General features: G+C 49.9%; 1 protein-coding gene across 3 annotated transcripts in view; it reads right to left on the bottom strand.

The window, feature by feature from the left end:
• The window catches only part of OSBP2 (oxysterol binding protein 2), an 86,096-nt gene extending 69,841 nt beyond the window's left edge, over window positions 1-16,255 (bottom strand). Inside the window, exons 1-2 of one of the 3 annotated variants that reach the window (XM_071762671.1) lie at window positions 15,892-16,242; window positions 8,489-8,566 (exon numbers count right to left, since the gene is read on the bottom strand). In XM_071762671.1, the coding sequence (XP_071618772.1) occupies window positions 8,489-8,566; window positions 15,892-16,154 (341 nt within the window). In that variant the 5' untranslated portion in view covers window positions 16,155-16,242. Of the gene's footprint in view, window positions 1-8,488; window positions 8,567-9,693; window positions 9,733-15,891 lie in introns of those variants that run through there. The other 2 variants (XM_071762673.1, XM_071762672.1) reach the window with 2 other exon arrangements.
• Window positions 16,256-18,977: the final 2,722 nt, after the last annotated feature.

The following is an 18,977-nucleotide window of genomic DNA, read 5'->3' as shown; positions in this document are numbered from 1 at the left end:
CCAACCCCCCCTGGATGTGTTCCTGGGTGCCCTGCCCTGGGGGATCCTGCTGGGGCAGGGGGTTGGATGGGATGAGCTCCAGAGGTCCCTCCCAACCCCTGGCATTCTTGGATTCTTAAATCCAAGTGCAGCAGAGCCCCTGGCATGGCAGCTGAGCCCCATGTGGCCCCTCACCAAACCATCTCCTCCCAAGGTAGCAGCAGGGTGTCCAAGCACAGAACCTCTTCTTTCCTGAGGAAAGTCTGTAAAGTCTGCACGAAGGCACAAAAACTTCCAAATGCTTTTCCTGGCAACAGCTGAACCCCATCCCACTGCCCAGATGTATCCCAGTTCCCCTTCTTCCCCCAAGAGATGTTCTGCTCCTGCTGGGCTCCCACCAGCAAGAATCCCACCCCAAATACAACAATAGCCTAAAAGCAACCTGAACACATCAGCATATTTTTCAGGATTAGCTTTTCCAACTCGTTTATGACTCTGCCATGGACCCAGTACTGTTCTTCTGTTGGGAAACCTCAGCAGGAAAAAACAAACAAAAAAAAAAAAAAAAACCCCAAACTTGAAGCCAGCACACAGAGATCAGCAAGGTGCAAGGGCTGGCAAAGGGGCCTTGAGGGGTGGAATAGAAATAAATAAATAAATAAATAAATAAAGCTACCAGAAAAAGTTATTAGGCAGCTTCTCAACTCCTCCCACCACGTCGTGCTATCTCCTCTCCAGCCCTGGAGATGCTGGTGGTGGCCAGAGCTGATAAGCCCTGTAAACATGGGCACCCAGAGAGAGCTCCTGGAGCTGCTGGTTTGGGTGAGCAGCTTCCCCTGGTTCCCAGGGGGAAGGAAAACCTTGCTCTGGAGGACAGGAAAACCTCCGTGCTGGAAAACCCCAGCTTTGCACAAGCACAGCCCTTCCTCCAGCCTCCCCAAAAAGGGTTTTCACCCTTCCAACAGCAGCAGAATTAAAGGTAAAGGAGCTTGGTGCAGGGGAAGCAAAGCAAAGGGTATCTTGGTTGGGAAAACATCCCAGTATTTGGGCAGAGGGAAACCCCCTAAGAGCAGAGCAGAGATCTAAGAGCCCTGCTGAGGGCACACAGCCTGGTACAGCTCATGGGCACTCTCAGCTCATCCCAAAAAAATCCAAACCATGAGATCAGCAGCTTTTGGCAGAGCAGGGCAGGGGGGCTCTGGGTATCACAGAATTCCAGACTGGTGTGGGTGTAAGGGAAACCTTACAGCTCCTCCAGTGCCCATCCATGGGCAGGGACACCTCCCACCAGCCCCATCCAACCTTCAACCCTGCCAGGAGCAGCCACAGCTTCTCTGAGAAAACTGGGCCAGGGGCTCAGCACCCTCACACCCCAAAATTTCTCCTTAATGTCCCACCTCAATGTCCCCTCTGCATCTCCTGCAGTGGTGTTGCTGACTGTGACACCATTATGCACCCCAAGAAAAGCCTCTGGGGCATCCCTAGCAGTGGGAACACCAGGATCCCCCTTGGCATTCCCTCCCCTCCAGTGCACTGGATTTCCTCCCATTTGGGCTCTTCTCCAACCAGTTGTCTGGAGCTGGTTCCCAGAGCCAAAGCCTCAGTTCTGGGCTATGTTCTGATAACCACAAACACTTCATAAGAAAAGTGACAAATCCCAAGTGCCAGAGCTGGGAGCTTCCAGCCCCACGGGAATGCTGGCAGCTCCACAGGAAAGGGCACCCACACACCAGGAACCCTGTTCTAAAAATTCCAGAGGGAGCATCCCAGATTACAGCTTTCATGACTCACCAAGCAAAAACACCAGAGATCCAGAAGGAAAAACACTCACTGAGATCTGTGGGTAGCACTGCTGCCAAGTTGATTGTATCAGTTAAAAGTTTATGGGAAGTCTGGTCCAAATCCCAGCATCTCCACAGAAAATCTGGGCACCAAACTTGCAGGCTTGGTGCTTCTTTTTTAAGCAAGAACAAACCCCAGCTGGCCAAAGAGGAGGTTAATTTGACAAATGCTCTTCCTGCACAACACTGAAATAAATGCATTACAGCAGATGAGAGCCTCCAGCAGTAATTTGTCTTGTTACAGTCTCTGCTTTTAAGTTTCTCCTGGTCCTTCAGCCCTTGGGAATGGTGTTAAATGATCAGAAGAACCAGCAGCCATCCTCAGCTCATTTCAGTATTTCCTCACCACAGCATCCAAGAACATAAGAGCACCCAGGCCTCAGCAAAGTCAACATGAAGAACCAATTCTTATTCTTGTATCACCAATATAGTTTTGGTTTTTGGATGTTCAGCCTGGTAAAGATGGTCCCAAGCTTGGGGAATATCAAGTTTTGGAGGGGAATTTGCTTTGAGCACAAGCCTTCCCCAGCCTCTCAGAGATGGGGTGTGGGGAACAGAGCTTCCTTGCAAGAATTTTTACACCTCTGCAAGCAGCAAAAGTGACCATCAACATTAATGCTTTGAAAATCCAATTAATTTTCTTCAGAGAAGCTGCATGAATTACAGTCTGTGCCCTCTGGAAGTCATGGCACTTCTGCTCTTTGCCAGCTTTCAAACCCCACTAAAATTATAGCACAGGATATCTGTGTGAAGTATTTCATGTGGATAGGGATCACAGAATCATGGAATGAGTTGGGTTGGAAGGGACCTTCAAGCTCATCCAATTCCAGCCCCCTGCCATGGGCAGGGACACCTCCCACCAGCCCAGGATGCTCCAAACCCCATCCAACCTTCAACACTGCCAGGGATGGGGCAGCCACAGCTTCTCTGCTCCAGCCAAAGTCACTGTGGTTCTCAACACAATTTTTCTCCCTCTGTTTTAAAGCTTGAGCCCCAGGAGACAAAGACAACTTCATATTTAACCCCTTCAGCTCTACAACCTACTTTTTTTTTTTCAGGTCCTATTCTGGGGAGGAATCACCCCAAAATCTGGGCAGGCAGCTGCCTGCTCTCTGAGCACCAAGTGCTGCCCAGGTGTGCAGAGCAGAAGGGAGGAAGAACCTGAAAACTGAGACACTGCTGTGTACAGGGTACCAACACCATCTCCATTACCCATGAAAGGATCATATTGTCCTTCGAGGGCAAACTCCTGAAGAGTGCAGAGGTCAGGGGTCCAGGGAAGAGCCAGGTTTCATCAGTTCTTGTGGAAAAAGAGAAGAAAATGCAAGCAGGAACTTGGAACATGCCTGCAGTGTATGGGGCATCCTGACACAAGGCAAGAAATTTCCCATTTCTTATGACACTGCCCCAAAAATAAAGAATTTGGCAGCTTACTTTTCACTGGAGATGCCAAGAGGTTTTTTTATCTTTTAAGCATAAATTCAGTGAAGTGCTCCCTGGCCTCTGCTTTGGACAGGCAGATCTCCAGGCTCAAATCCTGCAGATTCCCAAGTGTCCTTGCCCAATTATTTCTGGACAAACCCAGCCCATCTCAGCTGCTTCACCTGCCAGACCCAATGTCCAAAGGAAGTTTTTCAGCAGCAGTGCCTCAAGAGCTCCTCCTGAGCAACTCCATGACCATCAGGCTCCCAGAACCACAGAGTGTTCTGGGTTGGAGCCTCCTCAGATGAGCACTGTGAGCAGGGACAAGTAGAAATAAAGCACAGATAAAAAATACAATGGTTTGAGCAAGGTGTTAAATTTAGGGTTTATATATATGTGTGTGTATATATATATGTTATGTATATATGTTTTTTATATATATATAAAAAATTTCTGGTCTATCACGTGTTGGATTTTATTAATTGTATGCTCAGGAATATATTTTATTCTGTATCATTTATATTGTAGCACAGAATCAAACTCCAAAATGCCAAGCAAGCACTAGGTGTGGAACTGTATTTTCCCTCCCAGCACAACCCCAGCCAGTCAGTCAGACTTTCCCTGGAGCCAGGGCCACCACGTTCCCTCCAGCCTGCACCCACCAGCACCCAGCTGGACAAAGCACATGTCAGAGCCTTCAGAAATTCCTCTGGTGGATCCGAGTCCCCCCAACACCAGGATCAGTGCTCAGGAGCTGCATGTTTCCTGCAGAAATCCTAAGGATACTGACTGGGGGTTCCCAGGAGCAGATGGGTGAAGCCCACGGCCAAGAGGGAAGGAAAGGCAGTGACATTCCCAAGGGATTGCTCTCAGAGCCACACAAGGATGAGTTACAGCTCCAAGTGAATTTCCCAACTGCCCAAACCAGACTTTCAGTGTTATTTTCATGTGCTGTGTTGCAAGAAAGCCTCCGTGGCACAGGCAGATCCTTGGAGTTTTTCGATGCCAAAATATTCCCAGTTGCTTCAGCACAACCTGAGACCCTCAGCTCTCAGCAGCTCTGATGTCCTTGGGGTCCCAGGCAAGCCCAGGCACCCAGATTTCCCAAACACCACATCACAGGACACCTTCTCCAGAGGAATCAGCTCCCATCCACCCAGATTTCCCAAACACCACATCACAGGACACCTTCTCCAGAGGAATCAGCTCCCATCCACCCAGATTTCCCAAACACCACATCACAGGACACCTTCTCCAGAGGAATCAGCTCCCATCCACCCAGATTTCCCAAACACCACATCACAGGACACCTTCTCCAGAGGAATCAGCTCCCATCCACCCAGATTTCCCAAACACCACATCACAGGACACCTTCTCCAGAGGAATCAGCTCCCATCCCATCCCTCTGCTCCATCCAGGCACGGTTCACTGCTGGAAAAGCAGCAGCATCCCTTTCTCCAAAGTCACCACCACATTTCAGAGCTCCTTTTGGGAAGCCAAGGGACTTTTCCAAAGAAACCTCCTGGAGGTTTATTATGAAGGCAAACTGAGTAATTCATCAGCCAAACCCCATTTTGCACAAAGCAGCACAAAGCAGCAGACTGCTGGGCCAGGCTCTGGGGAAGGAGAAGGATTTTACCAGCAGATCCCAAAGCCCCTTTGCAGGTCCAGGCTCTGGTGTTTAATAAAAAGCACTAAAAACCTCTGTTCCCAAGGGAGCAGAGCTCATGTCCAGCAATTCCCAAAGGACCAGAGCTGGAAACAATTTCTTTTTAGACCCCAGCAACATTTATTTCCATAGGAGAGGCACCACACTGCCTCCTCCATCCCTCTGACAACGTCAGGATTGGGCTGCTTGGGACAATCAGGAGATTTCTGTTGGCTAATCAGGACAATTTAAACTGGATGGGACAAGCAAAGAGCTAACACACACCCACAGGGGCACAGCAGCTTTGGCAGGGCAGAAAAAACTCCAGGGGAAAAGCAATTTGCTGTGGCACCAGAGATGGTGACACCTCTGAAAGCAAACAGTGACAAGTACAGCTCAGCCCCAGGAAGAAACCAATTTTCTGAAGCTTTTCCACAGCTTTAAGTTTTCTCCAGCCAACAGAAGAGAGATGAATTCTGCTGCCTAGCTTAATACTGAAAGACCAAACATTTAATTTTGTACAAGAAAGACCAAAGTTGGTCTCAGACTCGCTCTGCACATCTCCCCCTCCACCTCAGTGACCCCAAGATGGTGCTGGCAGGATGGTGACACATGTCCACGTGTCCCAAGTCTTTCCAGCAGCCACCAGAAGGACACTAAACCCCTGGGGTCTCACCCCTGCAGGTTTCTACCAAAGATGCCCCAAGCACTGCAGGGCAGGAAGGTCCCAGCTGATCCCAACCCCCCCGCCAGTTTCCAGAGCATCACTTCATCCAGGTGAAAAATAAAGCTGTGCTCATCCTCCTGTTTTCCTTCCCAGGTTCATCCAAATTGGTTTTATCCATGAAAATCCATTTCCTTTCTCTGCTCATCTTTATTTCTTTAGTCTCGTAAGGAGGTGCAGAAGTAAAGCAGGTTTAAACCTTCAAACTTTGTTTCACTCTTTTACCAGAAGTAAAAAGAAAGGCTGGGAACTCCCCCTCAAGACTCCACACATCACCCCCTGCTCTTGGCTTTGGTTTTGCTCCTGTAGGAAGCCAACCAACCTCTCTTTTTTCTTTTTTTTTCCCCCCCCAATTAGCAACTACAGCAAAAACATTTAGGGAGAAAAACAGCTCTGCAACACCCAGCAAAGCCCACCACAGCCTTGGGTCTTGCATTTTGTCCTGTTCTTCTGTCTGATCAGGATAAACTCAGTGGAGAGAGAAAAAAGGCAGCAGGCCCTGACAGATGCTGCAAGCTAAATATCAATAATTTACAAGCAACTCTTACATCTCCTCTAAAAGCTGCTTGAGTTTCACCTTGGAAAGCCAAGAGGGTTTTCTGATGCAAGCCTGTGGTTTATTTTCTTAAAGAGATTCTTACCAAGGCACCTCTGGTGATGGAGCAGCAGAAGAGAGGCACAAACTCAGCTCACAACATGCTCTCCAATAAGGTTTTTGGCCCATCTTGCTCCAACCCCAATGAGATGATGTGGGACCTGACACACCCTGCTGCCAACCCCCACACAAGGTATCAGTCCCAGGTTTGGGAACATTCCAATCTGATCAACAAAACCTTATCCCATGGTTTTGGCTGGGCTTTGGAATCCATTTAAAGGTATTCCTGCTGGCAATGGGGGGGTTTGCTGTAACACCCCCCCCTCCCCATCCTGGGTTATTAGCACTTGGTTAGTTGAATATTAGACCAACAGCACAGGAAAATCAGCAGTGCCAGAAATAAAGCCCAGTTTGTAAATTAAAAGTGCACCTAATGGTTAACAGCAGAGTTTACCTACATGACACATGGGACAAAGGATTTGCCAGATTTCACTTCTTTCTTTTACAAGCCAAATGAAAAGCAGCAGAAATATTTCAAGAATATTGTGTTGAATGCAAGACAAAAATAGAATTCCCTCCATCCCTGAGATGATGTTCTGCTTCAGGGCAATCCCTGCGACTTAGAATTTGGGGATTTCAACTTACTTCCCAAATTCCTCCTTCTTAAAACTCCAGAAACTGTAACACCTCAGACCAAACATCACTGAGTCCACGTTCCAACCATCCCACCTGTGAACAGCCCAATGGCCACATTCCCAGTGCTCCCCACACACATCCAGAATTTCCTCACCCTCTCCAGACCCCTGTCCCAGTATTTGGCTGCTGCTCCCAGTAAAAACATTTCCCTGTGTCCATGGGATTTTTTCCATGCTCCACATCCATGATTTTTTCCATGGTAGAGACCTGTGGCCTCACCCTCTCCCTGCCAGGCTCCATCACCTCCACACCTTCCATCAGAGTCTCTTCTCCTCCTCCACTCCAGACTGAGCACATCCACATCCTTCCACCATTCCAGTCCCACCTTGGTGAGCCCCAGACCAGCCCCAGACCCCAGACAGGGCAGCCTGGTGCTGAGCAGAGGGGATGATCCCTTCCCTCAACACAATGGCTTCACTTCTGCTGGCAGAACCAGAGAACTGATGGCTCCTGCTCATCCACCCAGACCCCCCCAAGGGCTTCTTCTGCAAAGCTGCTCCAAGACAGGGCTGGCCTTGACCTCTGCTGAGCATCACAAAGTTCCCAGCATCCCCACTCCCCAGCCTGCCACGGTCCCTTCCAAATCCAGACCTGCTCCTGAGCCAGGAGCCTCTCAGCTCCAGCTGATACCAGGGCTAAGCCTGGTTCTGAGCACCCACCCATAAAAGCCATTAGAAAGCAGGACCAGGATTCAGGTGCTGGAATCTTCTCCAGACTACACAAAATCCAATTATAAATCCAAAGGCTACATAGAAACAAATGTCAAGCTGCACAGGAATCCAAACCAGGCCTTGATGGGACAGAGCTCCTGTGAGCATCATCACTACACCAGGTCTGAGATGTTGTCACATGAGAATGAGAAGTCCCCAAGCCAAGCAAGCTGGCAGAGTGCCACACACACTCCCTACAAATTAAACAGCATTAAGAGGATTGTCACCTTTTGTCCCACTGACAAATAACTTTGGGTTTGGCCCCCTTCCCTCTCACTTACAAAAATTACATCCCAGGAGGGATTCAAAGCTGGGAAGCCTGCAGTTCTCTCTCACCATGGAGAGACCCAACTATCAAGGAAAGGAAAAAAAAAAAAAAAACTGCTGGGATAAAGTAAAGCCAGGTGTTAGTTTCACCTGACCACACACTATAAACCTGCAGTGGTTTCTGCTCCCCCAGCTCTGCTGAGGAACATCCCAGTGTTAACTCTGGAACCACAAATGGCAAAGAAACAGCATCCAGCATCAGTCAGAGGAACACACACACTGGGAAACAGCAAAGCTTGAAGGTCTTGGTCTTTTAAAAAGAAAGGATGGAGTTTCCAAAGTACACTGCAGCACTGCCTGATGCCCACCTCCAGATGCCACAAAAAAAGACTTCAACCTAAAGCCTGAAATAATTAACTCTTAATGAGCTGCAGGCACAGGTGGCACCCAACCTACCGCACACCATCTCCACACTTTTAAGACAAAAAAAAGTGTTTATTTATTTAATCATGGATTTCCCACTGAAGCACAGTCCAGCTGGAGACACAGGGCATGTTTCTCTCACCCATGGCCATCCTGGAGCCAAACACACCCAAACTCACTCACCCCATCTTCTGAACTGGGACTGGTGTATTTTTCACACGTTTCCAAGAAAAGCCATCCCTCTTGACAGTTGCAGAAGACCTGAAAAAAAAAGGTTGTGGAACCACCCCTGTGCATTTCCCAAAAAAAAAAAAAAAAAAAAAAAAAAAAAAAAAAAAAAAAAAAAAGTCCAAAACTGTGAAGGTTGAGAGAAGTGGCAAAGTAGTTGCCATGGGTAAAATTCTTGCTGTGACAAATATTCTAATTCTGCAGTGAGATGAGTGACAGGCACGAAACACCAAGCACCCAACATCCTACTTGTGAAAACAGGGCTGTACTTACAGCCTGTGGTCACCAAACACCACGGGGAGCATCCCTGAAGGAATGAAGCCAACAACCTAAACAGCAGCAAGAGGTCAAGCACTGAGCTCTGCCACCCCCCCCAGAGTTTACCCCTTTATCCCATCTGGCAGTGACACCACAGAAGGAAGAGGTTTGCTGTTCTTTAACAGCCCAGGCAGGGATGGTGTTTAGGTATCCACACCACCCAACAAGCCTCAAGGAAGGAGATCCTATGCCCAGAGCAGTTAATACCCAAGCAGGAGGTGTGAAGGACATTTTCCTGCTCAGTTCCTTATAAAGTGCTCAGCAGAAACCTGCTCTGGTTATTAATAACCCCTTAAGAATCAGTGCTTTGTGTCAAAAAAGGAAAAGAGAAAGGCACAGACTCCCACCACACCGTATTTATCTTCACAGGCACTGCAGATGATGCTTTAAAACTGCTGCCTGTGCCCAGACACTGCTCTCCAGCTAGAAAGATTTGGAGAATTCAGACTATTTTTAGGGAATTAAGGACCTCCCCCTGAGTCACTGTAGGGACATACATCATCGAGTCGTGATTTCAAAGCAGAAATAGCCTTGAAGAGTTAGATAAAAGATTTAAAAAAAGAAAAACAGAGAGTGGAGAGAAATCCAGTTTGACCCAAATCAGTGTAGAAGGCAGAAGAGTTGGCCAGGAGGCAAATCCCCTGGGAGAACCCCTCCCTCCCAAGCACTGGTGTGAGCCAAGCCCTGGTGCTGAGGCTGCAGAAATGTCAGCACTGCCCATGTCAGCTCCCTGGGGAACAGCAAGAGACCCAAGAGCTCAGCAAGAGGGAGGATGGAAAGCAATGAGCCCTCCTCAAGCCAGGAATCCACGCTTGGAAAGGTGAAAGGAATCATGTAAGCACCTGGCAGAGGACCAAGGAGATTTGTCCTGCTTTTATCCCATGGCTGCCACTGCCAACCCACTGGTGTCACTGTCCCCAAGTGCCATGCTTACAATTTGCAGCTTTAATTCTGAAGTGTTTGTGCCTCTGAGTCAGCAATCACTGACCACCAGCACCAGAACCAGCTTGGTTCTCTTCCAGCTTTTTCACTGCCTCTGCCCAGCCTGCAGACAGAGAAGTAGGGAGGGATTAATTATTAAACAAGGCTTGTTTGGTTTTTTTTTTTATTACTGAAACCAAACAAAGGCTGATGTACAATGTAGAAAGAGCCCTGCCAAAGTGCCACAGGAGCAATTAAAATAATTGAATGGCATCATGAGGACCTGAAGGGACATCCAACACCCTCAGCTAGCTCAGGTTTGGAAGCAGTGTCCTGTTCAGAAGGCAGCAGGCTGAGACAACTCACATTTCAGGGTGGTGACCTGAGCTGTTTGCCATCAGCATAGATGAGAAGAGACCTACAAGAAGGAAAGGGCTCTGATACTACTGCCTTACTATTATGTTACCTAAAATTACCCAGGCAAGTCACCTGGCTACCATGCAATTTATACAGAAGCACAAAAGAATACAGGAGAGAAGCTCAAGAGCCTGGCTTGATGCAACATTAAAAAAAAAAAAAATAAAAATCAACCTACTGGTAATGAAAGTGTAAGTGACTCAGAAGTGAGGTACAGTGCTCTGAAGTGTTTTGGAAACTCCTCTCTGGGGAGAGATGAGGGAGGTTGGAGAGGCACTGCAAGAAAAGACACTGCAAGTTTCTCACATTCCTTTAAACAGGAAAATCAGCTCTTCCCCTCCTGCCTCACCCTGGTGCACAGGATGAGAGACCATGCAAGCACAAATTTAAACCTGGAAGTGCAGCAAGAGAGGGCATAACTGACTTCATATTACCCTGGAAAAAGGCAGCAGAGGAGCTACAGCCAAAAGGCAGGGCATGGAAGTCCTGGAGCCTGCCCAGCAGCATCCACAGAGCACCTGAAGGCTGCCAGCAATTTCCTCAAGGTGAGCAAAGCCACTGCTGTCACCAAGCAGGAGCCACCAGCCCAGAGAAACCTCCAGCTGCAGAAAGCAGGGCCAAGGAGCAGCTCCCAGTAACACAGGGGAGAAATCCAGGACTGGAGCAGTGACTTTGCCCTGCAAAGTCCTTTGTCCTCCTTGCAGAGATGGCTGCAGCACAGGCAGAAATCTTTGTCCTCCAGCAAGAAAAGCTGGAACAAGTGAGACCAGAAATGGTGAGAGGCATCTTAAGTAGCTGAGTCCACAAATATGCTTTGTACCTGCAAAGAGCTCCAGGAACTAAAATTGCAGTGTGAGCAACACAACCTAAAAGTTCATCAGACAATCAACCTTGAGACAGCAACACAAGACACACCAGGAAATAAACCTGCACAGTACTGGGAAATAAGGTACTCAGGGACCTGGTTTAGTGATGGACTGGGCACTGTGCTGGGCTAAGAGTTGGGCTTGATGATCTCTGAGGGTTTTTTCCAAGCAAAACCATCTTATGATCCTAAGGCCAGGTTGAACGGGGAATGGAGCAACCTGGTCCAGTGGGAGGTGCTCCTGCCCATCCAGGGGGTTGTAACTAGAGGAGTTTTAAGGTCTCTTCCAACCCTTGCTATGATTTGATTTTATAATCTTGATTTAAGATTATTTAAGATTACATGGGTGGAGATAAAGTCTCAAAATAGTTTACAGCTCTTGGTGGCAAGCAGCAAACAGTATAAGGTGTGATAGTAACTGAAGGAACAGATATCAAAATCCTCCTACAGCACCAATAATCAGGCCACAGGAAAAACACCCTGAAGGACTGAGCTCTGTGTCTCAGGCTCTCCTGCAGTGTCAGCTCCAGTTGCTGTTTGGAGTCAAACAGCACTAAACTGGGAGCAGAGCAGCCCAGAGCATCACTCACCCCAGTCCTACTCTGGGGTGCTGTGCAAGCTCCCTGTCCCCAAAGCAAGAGAAGTGTCCTCAAAAATGGGCAAAGGATGAACAATGAGCAACAGCAAAGCAGCAGATGGATCAAGGGAGCATCATGTGAAAACAAGATGACTGGGAATAGGAATGATTAAAGCACTGTTGCAAAACAAGTTGCTCAAAGTCACCGTGCAGCTCTGGGGCTGCCCTTGAAACCTGCACACTCCAGCACCCCAAGAATGACAGCCAAGGACTTGCACCTCCCATGTCTTGCAGAGGGCTAAGATGTTCTAAAAGTCATCCTAGGAGAATCTTTCTCTCTTAATTTTAATCTGTACAAGCTAAATATAAGGAAACATTTCCCCCCCCCCACACACACACACCCCCCAAGGATGATCCAGCACTGGAAGAGGGGCCTGGAGGGGCTCTGTAATCTCATACCTCAAAGACATTCAAACCTCAAGGCCCTGAGCAACCCCATGTTGAATGAGGTTCAGAGCAGAAGCTCCCAGAGGTCTCTTCTGGAAGCCCTATATTCATTCCTCCACATCTCCAGTACCAGCACTGGTTTCATGCCCTGCCTGAACTCTCAGTCTCAGAACAAGCAGCAGGGGGGAAAAAAAAAAAAACCAAAAAACTCTAGGTTGTACTCAGGACCTTATAGTGCTACCCAAGAGTTAACTGCTGGATAAACAAACCCAGTGAAGAATGCTGCCTTGGGAAACAGCTTTTCCAGGGAACACAGCTGCCCAGGCAGCTCAACAAACCCACAGCTCCTCCAAGAGCAGCCCCCAGCCAAGGCTGCTGTCTGCTGAGAAGCCTTTCACTTCCCAACACTCCCCAAACACACAGCATGAAAGGTTTGGTGGGTTTTGGGGTTTTTTTCCTTTCTCCATTTGGCACTGCTTTCACTATTCCATCCTGGGACCACAGGAGGACTGCAGAAAGCTTCTCAGAAACCTGACCCACAGAGAATGGGCTAAAGGCACAGAGGGGACAACACGGAACTCCAGCTCCTTGAAACATGAGAAAGCTGCTTGGAAAAGACAGCACTCACCTGGAGCATTGATCACAAAGGGTCAATACCAATCTTTGATTAATTAATCCTTACCTAAAGATCCTCTCTAATCTCCTCATCTGCTCAAGGTGATGGGATTCTCCCATACAGCCATGCATTCCATGTAGATAATGATGGAGCTGGGAAGGGGCAGCCAGGCAAGAGAGTTTAGAGAGAGAGTTTTGGTCACTAGCAAGTCAAGTAGAGAAGTTGTGCTGTGCCTAAACTGCCTCCCAACACTGGCATCACCTTTGTGCTGCAGACTTCTAAGTTAATCCAGAAAAATCAAAAAAAAAAAAAAACCTCAGAGGGACAATCAATTAATATGGTCCAACTATCTTGCAACTCCTGGACTCCAGAGGAAGGCACTGCAGAGGAAAAACTCCAGGAATTACTCAGCTGCTCTCATTTTCTGTAGGTTCAGAGCAGGGAATATGGATCCCATGCACAAATCCTGCAGGGCAGCTCTGCTGGCAGCTGAGATTGATGTCTTCATAGATCTCACAGAAATACAGGAGGTTTTAAGTATTCCTCTGGAAATAACACTCTAATTAGAAGCTTTAATTCAGCAAGCTGTCCCTGTGAAAGCAACAGGCCAGAAAGCTGGACCTGGCTGCCAGAGGAAACCCCATGGGCACAGCTCTGGCCCAAAGGCACCAGGAGATCCCAAGGGGCTGAACAAGATTTTAAGAGCTCAACTCTACAAACAAAAAAAAAAACCTACTGGGAATCACCACCCAGCAACGTGACACAGGTTGTGGGATTTGTTGGTTTTGTTTGTTGCTTTTTTTTTTTTTAAAGTGACTTCAACAGCAAGCAGCAGGAAATTCAAATGAAATTAAAAACTTCAATTTGGAACTCAATCAGTACACACAAGGAGGCCACTGGGGCATCCCAGGGCAGTTTTTCCAATGAATATGACTTTTAACACACCAGTAAAATGAAGTTTTTATCAAGCTGGAGTCAACAGCTAAACCATCCAGGCTGTGCATTGGGGCAACCACCATCCAAACACAATTTATAAAGGCACCAAAAGCCCCAGAGGTGAGAGTGCAGCAATTCACCTAAGAGGGAATGATTAGCAATAAGGGAACCTTTACATATAACTATGTAATAAGGGAACCTTTAGCAATAAGGGCTGCAAAAGAAAATTCTTCAGAGCTGGGCGAGCACAAAGACCCAGCAGAAAGTGAGAGGTGGCTCAGAGCACAGCCAGAGACCTTTAGAGAAGTTACTGCCTCAATTCTCTGCATAAACATCAAGCAAGGAGCAGTTTTCCTGCTCACATAGAGGAGGGCAGAGAAAATGCACAGCCCCACACCTGGAGCTCCCTTGGTCCTGTGGGTTAGCTGAAAGTTATATTGAAATAAAACCATCCCTTTATCTCAGACTGGCTCACAGGGGAGTTTGAGCTGACACTCAATGGGTCAGCATGGCCACTATTTATTGGCATCATTTCATGTGTGCTGGAGGATTTTTCCCATTTAAGAAAAAAATTACCATGTGCTCTGTGCTGTATTTTTGTGCTCCTGACTCACAACCAAATTAACTCAGTTCTCATCAAGCCCAGCAACAGAGAAGTGGCACAAAACCTTTCAGCATCACTTTCCCCCAGCAGCTGCTGAAGATCTGCACTGCCTGAAAGCTCCACCAAGTAATTCAGTTACAGCTCCTTCACCTCGGGCTCACAATAATTTCCTTGGGTGTTTTTGTTTGTTGCTTCAGCCTAAAACAGGTCAAATAGTCTTAAAATACACCGACTTGTTCCAACCTAAAATAATTGAAGAAAACCACTTGTTTGCTCATGACAGGCTTGGCACCAGTACAGAAAAAATATTCTGACATGGTTACAAGTGGAGCATTGAACTTCCACAGCCTTTTTGAGTCCCACAGCCCTGCCAGTCCAGGTCTGGACTGGAGTTAATGAGCATAAACATTCCAGAAAGGATTACAAGGAAATGAGCTGAATTACTGAGAGAGAACTACATTCTCCTGGGGGTGTTTATTAAGGTGCATTTTTGTTGGGGAATTTGGGGTGGGTTCAACAACTCCAAGGAGACAAACACTGGACTTCTGACCTGTTACCTGCTGCTGGCCCCCAGGTCCAAGCCCTCTCCAAGAGTTTCTGTTAAGACCTGGCAGGGAGCTGGAGCTCAGGGACCTTCCTCAGAGAAATAGTTGTGGCAGAGAGGAAACCAGAACTTTGTGTCAGGAGGAAAAACAACTTTTGCAAAGCCTTTACCCACAGGAAAGCCCTTAACTCACAGCAAGTCCTCACTCACAGGGTTTGGTACCTTAAAGCTGCATTGTTTAATAGAGTTTAAACCATCCTTAACATCCAGGATCTTTTCAACGTGCTGAAACAGAAGCAACACAGAAAGCACAATCCTGAAGGTGACAGAGCACTTCTCTTCCAAGTGACAAGAAGGACACAGACACCAGAACCACTCCAACACCCCTGTGTTTACAGGACCAGCCAAGTGACATTAAAAACACCCTCCTAAGGCAACAGCAAAGCTCGGAGCCTTCACGCCTGGTTTCTGACTCTCCTCTCTGAACCTACAGCCCTCCTGGACACAAACCATCGCATGAGACAGCCAGGGAAAGCCGGGAGAGACTTTGGAATCACCGCTGAGTGCGGGAATTCCTTCCCTTCCTCCCTCCCTCCCGAGCACACCGGCACCGGGGATGCTTCACCCCCGGGTTCCTGCCCGGCACAGCCCAACCGGAATTCAAAAAGAAATTAAACTTGAGGAGAGGGCTTCTTCGGAGTCTTAAAGCTTTGGGAGGTTTCTGCTCCTGGTTTTAAGGCACCGGCAGCGGGGGCTGCGGGAGGCGGGAGGGGAGGGAGGGGAGGGGGCGGCCCGGCCCCGCGGCCCGGTCCCGGGGAACCCGTACCGGACCCTCGCCGCGGCACTGAAAGCTCAAAACTCGGAGTTTTGCTTTAAACCGGAATCCCGAACTCGAGGGAAGGAGTTTGGGTTCGTTCCGCAGAGGCGCAGAACCACGCCGAGCGCTCACAGCCGGCGGCCGCCGCTCATCCCCCCGCCGGCACCAGCCCGAACCCGGTACCGGGTAGCCGGAGGACACCGAGCCCCGCACCCGCCGCGGCAAGGCCGGGTCGGGACGACCCGAGAGGCCATCGGTACCGAGCGGCTTCCTCCCGTCCCCCTCATCTCCGGTACCTGTAGTAGCTGAGGAGCCCGTTGCTGAGCACGAACCAGCGGCGTTGGTAGCCCTTCAGGTAGTTGGTCCACTTGAAGAGCCAACCCTTGTAGGTGTCGGAACCCGGGGCGGCGGGCGGTCCCCCCGCCGGTCCCCCAGCGCCCCGGTTCCCCGGTTCCGCGCTCATGGCCGGCAGCTCCTGGCAGGCCAAGCAGGGGACGGCGCTGAGGAGAGACACCAGCCCGCGGGTGCTGCTGCCGCACAACGCGGCCGCCTTCCCCATAGACCCCGCAGCACTTCAGTGCCCGGCCGGACCGGGCCCACGGCTCCGGTACCGCCCGCTCCGCTCCGCCGGTACCGCGGCGGGGGCGGTGCCACGGACACGTGACCGGGGGGAGGGGAGGGGGGGAAGGGGGGGGGGGGGTGTGAGGCGGCGAGGCGCCCCCTAGCGGCGGGGCTGGAAGGGCACCCGAGCCCTCCCGCCGCCATCTTTCCCCCTCATCCCCCTTCGCCCCGGACCTTTCGCCTCCATTTCGCGTTCCCGCCGAGGCGTGCGGTGACTTCGGTGTCCCCACCCCTCCTTAGTGACGGGATGGGTGTCGGGGTGAGGGGGGATCTGGAGGTTTGGAGGGGTTTGATGTGGCCTGAGGAGTCCCCGCAGAGTGCGGAGTTGTGTGGTTGCTCCAATGCTGCTCTGTGAGAACAGGGAGCAAGCCCTGGGAGGGTGAGGGTGAGGGGAGAGGAACACGGAATGACAGAGTCATAAAATCACAGAATCATCTGGGTTGGAAAGGGCCTCTGAGATCATCAAGTCCAACTTATAATCCACTCCCCCCGTGGTTCCCAGCCCATGGCACTGAGTGCCACATTCAGTCTCTTCTTAAAAACCTCCAGGGATGGAGAATCCACCCCTTCCCTGGGCAGCCCATTCAATGCCTGAGCACCCTCTCTGGAAAGAATTTCTTCCTAATATCCAACCTAACCCTTCCCTGGCAGAGCTTCATGAGGTTTAGGTTAGATATTAGGAAGAAATTCTTAAGCCCGTGCCCTCTTGTCTTGCTGAGAGTTGCCTGGGAAAAGAGCCCAACCCCCCCTGGCTCCAACCTCCTTTCAGGGAGTTGGAGAGAGTGATGAGGTCTCCCCTGAGCCTCCTCTTCTCCAGCCTCAACACCCCCAGCTCCCTCAGCCCTTCCTCACAGGACTTGTGCTGGATCCCTTCCCAGCCTCCTTGCTCTTCTCTGGACCTGCTCCAGCACCTCAATCTCCTTCCTGAGCTGAGGGGCCCAGAACTGGACACAGGACTCAAGCTGTGGCCTCACCAGAGGAAGAGGATTATTTCCCTGGACCTGTTGGCCACATTGTTCCTGATCAGGTTGCCACTGGCCTCCTTGGCCACCTGGACACACAGCTGGCTCATGCTCAGCTTCCAACAGCTCCATGAAGCAGCTAATGGAGAGCAGAGGAGACAGAGGGGCTGCAGGAGCCCCGTGCTGGGCTCCAAGTGACCTTCCCTGGTGGCACTGCCCAGACACTGTCCCCATCACCTGCTGCCTCACCAGCCCATGGCCCTGCTGTGACATCTGCTGCTCCTGGGTGACATCTGAGGAGGAGCCATGGGACCTGTGGCAGATGCCACCATGCCAGGTGTCCCCACATCCCCTGAGGTCCCTTCACCCTCCCAGCCCTGGGATCGCCTTTCTCTGATCTCTCTAATCCCCCCTGATCCCTCCTAATCACATTACTGCTCACCCATCCACCCCTGCCAGCTCCCACAGGGGTCCAAGGGGCTGTGGAAGTGGTGCTGGGCTCAGCCATCTCTGTCTTCTGTGGCAGCAGGCTGGGGCTGGCCCCATGGGGAGCTGAGGTGTGGGGTAAAAGGGCTCCCCCTTCCTCACTTGGCTCTCAGCCTGAGGATCTGGGCTTGACAGCCCCTTGGATGAAAGAAAATAGTTGGGAAACTCCACTGGAGAGAGCTGCTTCTATCCCCCTGAAGCTAACTGAGCATTTCCTACCAGTCTAAGGAGATGTTCCTGAGTGTCCTTCAGCCATGAGCACCACCACCTCTGTCACCTGAGGCAACTCAGGGCAAGTCCTGTGTCTGGAAAAAGCCTGAGAGTACTTTGGACTGGGAAAGCTGGCATGATCCCATGGCAGCCAACTGAAAGCCACTCCTATCTACGGAACTTTGACATCTGGAGACAACATCTGGAGGTTTTTAACAAACTCTGGGAAGGGAGGTATCAAAATCAGTGTCTAACAGCCCTTGCAACACCCCAAAATCCTCTAACCTAAAGCATGTCCATATGTTTGTAAACTGAAAGGGATCCCCCCTGGTGCAGATACAGCCCAAAGTACCCACTTTGTGTGGGAATCACACCTGGAAGTCTCCCTGGATCCTGGCATCTCATGTGGCTGCAAGCAGAAACCTGTCTAAGGAGAGAGAAACTTCATCTGATCCTGCCTGTCCTGTCCTTGTGATTCCCCAGTGATCCCAGCACCCCCATGGGATTGACCCCTGCTCTGCATTCAACATAGGAGGGCAAAAAGATTTGGGGTTTGCAGCTGATCTCACTCCTTGGAACAGAGGCTGCAGGGAAAGCCACTGAAGCCTGGAGTGAAGAAATGTCCCTGGGAGTCTGGATCCCAAATGCTCTCTGCTCCCAACCTTGGTAAATGCAAGGAAGATGTGAGAGGAAGTACATGGGTCTTTATGGTCACAAGTTACAGCCTGGTTTCCCAAGAAAATGAAACAACTAAGAGGAAGCAGCCTGGTCTGATGGGAGATGTCCCTCCCTGTGCAGGGGAGTGGAACTAAATGAGCTTGAAGGTCCTTTCCAACCCAAACCAGTTTGTAATTTGGTGTTGGCACACCAGCTATGACTCTGCCTCTGCCCAGTTTCAGCCCTTGCAGGCAGAGGACAGAGCTCATGGTGTGGAATTGCTCCAAGGAAACTGAAAAGGGGAGGCCAAGAGAGGAAAAAAAAAGCCCTCAGACTCATGCCCCTCTGAAAGGGAAAGGCTGCAGCTTCCTGGGGGACATGAGATGCTGGAGAATCCAGAGGAGAGAGCCCAAAGCAGGGCATGGAGCAGGGCAGAGTTTGCTGCT

The sequence above is a fragment of the Heliangelus exortis genome, chromosome 19 (assembly GCF_036169615.1).
Source record: "Heliangelus exortis chromosome 19, bHelExo1.hap1, whole genome shotgun sequence".
Lineage (NCBI taxonomy): Eukaryota > Metazoa > Chordata > Aves > Apodiformes > Trochilidae > Heliangelus > Heliangelus exortis.
The sequence above is the reverse complement of the archived record's forward strand: the minus strand, read 5'-3'. Positions and strand labels throughout refer to the sequence as shown.